At 45.6% G+C, this 7,055-nt stretch overlaps 1 protein-coding gene across 1 annotated transcript in view; it reads left to right on the forward strand.

Annotated features, from left to right (window-relative positions):
* Positions 1-6,149: 6,149 nt before the first annotated feature.
* Positions 6,150-7,055, forward strand: part of Znf367 (zinc finger protein 367) — a 19,487-nt gene continuing 18,581 nt past the window's right edge. Inside the window, 1 exon segment of the mRNA XM_008855114.3 lies at positions 6,150-7,053. Coding sequence (XP_008853336.2) covers positions 6,216-7,053 — 838 coding nt within the window. The 5' untranslated portion in view covers positions 6,150-6,215.

A 7,055-nucleotide genomic window follows, 5' to 3' on the forward strand; every position in this document is an offset into this window, starting at 1 on the left:
GGCTGCCTCTTTACTGATTGTTTTCTTTGTTATGAGGGTTTTTAATTTCATGAAGTCCCACCTGTTAACTGTTTGTATTATTTCCTGAGCTATTGGAACTCTGCAAATAGTCTTTACCTATGCCTCAATCTTTAAGTGTTTTCTCCTCGTTCTCTATGAGTTTCAAGATTTCAGGTTTTACAGTAAGGTCTTTGATCCATTTGGAGTGGGTTTTTGTACAGGGTAAAAATGAATTTAGATAGTATTTTATTGAGAGTTTTTTGGAGCTAGAGAGCTGGCTCAGGGGTTAAGAGTACCTGCTCCTATTCTGGAGGACCCAAGTTCAGTTCCCAGCACCCAAATTCTGGTGGCTCACAAGCATCTGTAACTCCAGGAAATCTGACATCTCTGGCTTCTGTGGTCACCTGTACTGACATACATGCACACACACACATACACACAAAAAAATTAAAAAATAAAATCTTTCATTTAAAAGAATTTGTGTATCTGCTTTCATTAAGGAAGTTGGTCTATAGTTTTTCTTCTGCTATGTTCTTATCTGGTTTCAGTATCAGTGTTCAGTGGATTCATAGAATGAACTTTTTAGTATTCTTTTCCTTCCTGTTTTATGAAATAGTTTGAGGAACAACTATATTGCTTCAAAGGTCTGGTTGACGTCAGCAGTGAATTCTTCCAGATCTGGATTTTCTTTATGGGGAGACCATTACTGCTTGTTGCTTGTTAAAGTTCTTTTAAGTTGCTTATATAGTTTTTATATATTTATTTATTGTGTGTACATGTGTATGTGTGTGCGTATGTTCAATCACCATATATTTGAACATCTGCCATTTGTCTTGCTATTGACTTCTAATTTTATTTCACTCTGATCTGATATGAGGTTACTTAAATTAAAAAAATATGTGTATGAGTGTTGTGCTTGAATGTAAGTGCACCACACACATGCAAACATGCATACACACCACACACACACATGAAAAGAGGAAGAGGAGGTGGAGGCAGCGGTGGAGGCAGGAGAGGAGTGAGGGGGAGGAGGAGGATGGGAAATAGGAGTAAGGAGGAAGCGGGGGAGCTCTCCCAAACTGGGCAGTATAGGCTCGTTTCCTTCCTTCCTTCCTTCCTTCCTTCCTTCCTTCCTTCCTTCCTTCTTTCTCTTTCTTTTTGAAATGACTGCTGGATCTTTAACTTTTTTTTTTTTTTTTTTCTGGCCTTTTTGAGACAGGGTCTCCCTGTAGCCCCAGCTGTCCTGGAACTCACTATGTAGACCAGGCTGGCCTTGAACTCACAGAGATCCGCCTGCCTCTGCCTCCCAAGTGCTAGGACTAAAGGCGTGTGCCATCATGCCCGGCTAGGATCTTTACCTTTCAGGCTAGAAAGGAAGAAAAGACCAAAGGGCTGATTTTCAAAAATGTTACCTGAATTCCACCTTGAAACCTCACTGGTCATAACTACATCTATCTTGAAGTGGGGATGGTAGAGACACAGTTTGGTAGGTAAAATGCATTGGCAAGAATATAGGGATTTTATTTTGAAGGAAGAATGGGAGGATGGATATCTGGGGAGACCACAGTGCCAGCGGGTCACTTCAAATGAAGAAAGACAAATATGTACCTTTCAGGGTGATGCTTCAACATGGCACTTTGATTTTGTCTGTTTAGTCAAAAGCTTGTATATATACAATATATATTGCAGGGCTTGAGACCTGGCTGAGTGAGTAAAGACACTTGCTACCAAGCCTGACAACCTGAGCTTGATCCCCAGGACCCAAAGGGTAGAAGGAGAGAACTGACTCCCATAGCTGACTTCCACATGAATATCACAGCATGCACACACACACACACACACACACACACACACACACACACACAATGCTCTCACATACATACACATAGAATAAATGTATATTTATAAATAAGTGTGTTTTTAAAAAGCTTTTAAAAGCTACAAATATTTCAGTGTCTGCTTTCAAGTTGAATTTCAACTTATAATCACTCTAAATAATCACCAGTTGTCCACCCTGTTTGAGCGTTCAATAACTTTCATATGCTTCTGTCTGATGTTTTCCCAACCACACAACATATATTTCCGCATGAAGTCAGTCGGTTGACACATAGTAATTTAGCCTCTATGTTTGGCTCCATTTGAAAGCTGCTAGAGAAGATGGAAGGACACTGCTCTTGGGGACCATCATACTGAGAAAACACAGTCAAATAATATTCAGGTACACATCAGAAGATGTAAACGTTTATAAACTTTTTGAACTGTCAATTCTGAGGGAAAGACTAAGAAAATATAAAGGATGAATGGAAAAATTGATTATATGCATAGTCACTAAAGCAAACTGAACACAACAATAAAAGTCCCCTGCAATTTCAATCGAGGATTTTTTCTAGAAGCTATGGCTCTCCATGCAAAAGAGCATTAAAAAGTCATCTAAGTCACTAAGAGAGATTATTCCTGACTTAAAACACATCACATGGAATTTTGTTATTAAGTGTAAAACACAGAGCTCAATTTTTAAAAATGTGCATTTTGCATTTTCAGTGTTGTTCATAATCCAGCTCCCCCTTCTCTGAGAAGGACTCCCGCTTACAAAGACTGCAGCTCTCCTATTTCTATGGAATTGACTAAGAATCCTAGTGAAGGAAGAAAAGGGGAAAGGAAGGAGTGTTGACCAAAGAGGGGGAAGGGCTCACTGGAATGCACAGGGACTCTTTTTCTTCTTTCATAACCAAAAGTTTTACAGGATGGGTGTTGGGGGCGATCAGATTAGAAATTCCTTCTCATTAATCAACAGGTTTTATAGAGTGAGGAGGGGATGATTAGAACTTTAGAATTTCTTGTAAAATGTTTTATAATGTTTGAAAGAAAAGACTAGTATTTGATGATTCTTACTTAGGTAAGAAGAGAGCTTGGATCCCCTGGAGCTGGAGTTACCTTTGGGTCCTCTACAAGGCAGTAAATGCTCTTAATCACTGAGCCATCTCTCCAGCTCCAATTTCTGGGTTTGTAAGAGGAATTTTCTGGAACTCAAGTTTAATTCTGTTGTCAAGTGGTACATAAAGAAAATTATTTGAGAGGATTTTTAAGGTAAAAATCTTTGTATTAGGGCATATCACCCCATTTTTAGCAACATCCATTTTCAAAGCTGTTTCATGTCCATTTTTAAAAAGTTCTTTTTAATTAAAAAATATTTTTATTATATGTGTATGAGTGTACTGCCTGCAGGTGTGTAAGTGCACCTGTGTAGTGCAATGCCTGAGGAGTCAGAAGAATGCATCAGATCCCCTGGTACTGGAGTTACAAATGGTTTTTAACTGTTATGTGGGTCCTGGGAACCAAATCCAGGTCCTCTACAAGAGCAGCTAGTGCTCTTAACTACTGAGCCATCTCTCTGGCCTCTTAAAATTTTATTTTTATTTTATGTTCATGAGTATTTTGCTTGCATGTATGTAAGTGCACTATCATGTAATGCCTACAGAGACCAGAAGAGGGCACTGGATTCCCTGGAACTGCAGTTATGGAGGGTTGTTTGCCACCGTGTTGGTGCTGGGAACCGAACATGGGTCCTCTGCAAGAGCAGCCAGTGCTTTTAACTGCTGAGCCATTTCTCCAGCCCTTCATGGCCGTTTCTAGCTGTGAAGACAAATCATTTAGAATAATTTGTTATATTCAGTGTCTCACACTTAGTAGGATAGAAAATTTTGTGTTAATATAAGGTATCTTCAAATGCTTCTTGATATATTACATGTCCAAGTTGAAAAATTTTTTTGGCTTTACTAACATTTTGAGGCTTTGATATATTTTAAAAGTTTGACATACATGTTTTTATCATGGGGTCTGCTTTTTTCATGGCAGGTGCTTAGGATTGAGCCCAGAGCCTTGTACATGCCTAGCTGCCATTAAGCCATGCCCCCAGTCCCTAGGGACTACATTTTGAACAGTTGAAATAACATAATATTCTGAGATGGGTGTTAGTGTCTTCAGAGTTGGTGTGCATTATTAGGCTGTTGAGTATATCTGGGGCTGAACAGAGACATCAGAAATAGGAACCACACTTCTCATACAGTGTCCCAGTTGCATAAAAATGGAGCCAGCCAGCAAAGCTCCAAGTGGTGACCTCAGTTGTGCTCCTGGAATCACACTCTGGCCAGTCCCTACATTCTTGGCATGTTTTTCATTCTCTTGTGGCTGGGAGCAAGTGGAGTTGCCAGGTTACCGTTGATCAAGGGTAATTTTTAGAAGCATTAAGTCAGTGTCCTGCTCCCTGGATGATTCATCAGCATCCGGGGCCATGTTGTGAATGTTAAATAGTAACCATTGGTTGGTGTTTAATCTGTTGGCTCTCACCCAGCCCTAACTTGAGTGTTCATGATGGCTGTCACTTTTTCTTTTCACCACCTTTCAACTATCAAATTGATGGGTTATTGCTCCCTTTCAGGGGATTCAGAAATGATAAAAAGTAGCCGTATGACGAATAGCAAGTGAGAAAGCAGAGTCTATTAGTAAAGGAACACATGGGACAGATTCCCTTCCAGGCAGGGAAAATGTCTGCCCAGGTCTTGAGCTGGGGTCTTTTAAGGGGGAGGCTTCTGCTTCCTGCAGAAGGTGGGAAGATGTATTTTTTAAAGTTGGGTGGGGGGAAGTGGGAGAGCGGGCCTGTTAAAACCTGTCCTCTTTAGAGATCAAAGGGTAAGCCTGCTGTGTTGGCCAAACAGTGGAGAAAAGTGTGCTTCTCCAGACTTCAAAGACCAAGGTGCTTATCAGCTAGGTTCCCTTTTCTCCGGAGCATGAGAAGTCCTTGGGATCCTGTTGGTGAGGGGGCAGGGCTATCTGAACCTTAACAAGAAGAATGCAGTACAGTTTTAGTTGTTTTTTGGTGTTAAATTGTAAAAACGAACATCCATTACATCCATTACGTTAAGGGAAATGAAAGCTGACCTTTCAGCTTTCCAGACTGAAATCCAACTAAATTTGCCCCAAATCTTGAAAGTTCTGTGAGGAGAAAGACTCAGAAATGTGGGGGCTCTTTTCCTTTTTTTTTTTTTTTTTTTTTGCTTGGCAGCTTTCAGAGCCATCTTGAAGGATCTATTGGATTATGTGCTCATGTAAGCCTTTCCATTTGCTAAGTGGAGGTAATATTTAACTCATAGAACTGAGTAGAATGAAGTGAGGCATCAGTGAATACCTGTCAGTACATGCACGCTGTAGCTGGCTGGCTGTAGCAGGTCTCCAGGAAAGGAAGGCCGAATGTTTTTTTTCAAGGATACTCTCCCTCCAGTCACAGTTCAAAAGATACAAATCATTACTTGTATCTTTGTGACATATTTTTACTTGTTCACAAACTATTTCTCTCCACGAAGTGAAACGACTTACATACAGGTTTCTTATGTATCTTGCCAGGTAGATTTTGTATATCCAAAAACAAAAATATAGTTTTCCCACATTCAAAAATCCCAAAACCGGCCGGGAGGCAGAGGCAGGCTGATCTCTGTGAGTTCAAGGCCAGCCTGGTCTACATAGTGATTTCCAGGACAGCTGGGGCTACAGGGAGACCCTGTCTCAAAAAGACACACACACACACACAAATCCCCAAACCTAGAGTCTCACTATTGCCTACTTTGCTTTTTTAAAGACAAACTGGATCTTGGAAATTGGTCATTTAGGCACACGGTTTCCTTTTATGTTTTTATGTTATTGTGGCTAAATTAGCTTAGGCACAGCTTTGTGTAAGTTTTAGTTATGGTGTGTTTTGTAGTTTCAGTTTAGTTTCCAGTTCTGTCTCTTAACCAGTGGTTATTCATTCATTGACTCAAAAATGTTTACCGAACCACTATCAGGAGTCAGCTCAGCCCCTGGGAAGACAGCAAACAAATGAGGCGTCAAGAGATCCTAAAGGGCTCATCCACAGCGAGGGACTAGGACTCCATCAGGAACCTGTGCGGCAGAGCTCAGCAGAGGCCTTGGCCCTTTAACTCCGGCGCGCGGGAACTCCGGCCCAACAGCCACAGGCGGGTGGGGCAGAGGGGGCGGGGCTGAAGGGCGCGCGCCCCGCCCACCAGTGACCGCCACACCCTCCCCGCAGCCTGTCCAATCAGCAGCCTGCTGATCCCCCGCCCCGACTCTCTGGAGGGGGCGGGGCTCCCAGCGGGCGCGTCTGGACGACCCGCGCTCCCACAGAGTTTCGAACTCAGTTGGTCCTCAAGACCGAAAAAAATATGAGAGCGAGGACCAATGGCGTGGCAATAAGGACCCGCGCGCGGTTCTGGCTCCGCCCCCTTCGGAGCGAAGGCAGTCCGGGCCCAGCTATTGGCCCGCGCTACCTGTCACTCGCCACCGTGGCCAGCCGCAGGGGCCTGGCGGTGTCTGGTTCCGCCCAGGCGCGAAATGTAACGCGGGAAAAGCCGGAGCTGGGACCGCCGCTGCAGGTTGTTATTTTCGGGGGCTCGGCGCCGCGCGTTCCGCTTTCCTGTCACCGCCCGGGCCGCGCAGCCCGCCGCTGCAGCCTGCCTCGCGGAGGAGTAGGAGCGGAGCCTGACCAGCCACCGCTGCCTGCCCGCCCCGAGCCGGCCGCTTCCACTGCGGGGTCGGCCTGCCATGAGCGGGCGGCTGTGAGGGCCAGTCGGAGCAGCGCAGGCGGACTTGGGGAAGCTGCGGATCCCGCTGGCATGATCCGGGGCGTGGAGGCGCCCATGGCGGACCGCACGGCGCCGCCGCCGGTCATCTACTGCCACGACTCCCCGAAGCGGGTGCTGGTGTCGGTCATCAGGACGACCCCGGCGACGCCTCCGTGCGGCCGAGGGGAGCCCGAGCCGCCGCCGCCGCTCGTCCCTACCAGCCCCGGCTTCAGCGACTTCATGGTGTACCCGTGGCGCTGGGGCGAGAACGCGCACAACGTGACGCTCAGCCCCGGGGCGGCGGGTGGCGTCGCCTCCGCCGGGCTGCCGGTGGCCGCCGACCACCCGGGACTCCGGGGCCGGGGCGCGCCGCCATCCGCCGTCCCGGGGACCGCCGCGTCGGGCGGAGAGGACGAGGAGGAGGCGAGCAGTCCCGACAGC

Source organism: Nannospalax galili, unplaced genomic scaffold (assembly GCF_000622305.1).
Source record: "Nannospalax galili isolate Female #2095 unplaced genomic scaffold, S.galili_v1.0 scaffold467, whole genome shotgun sequence".
Taxonomy (NCBI): Eukaryota; Metazoa; Chordata; class Mammalia; order Rodentia; family Spalacidae; genus Nannospalax; species Nannospalax galili.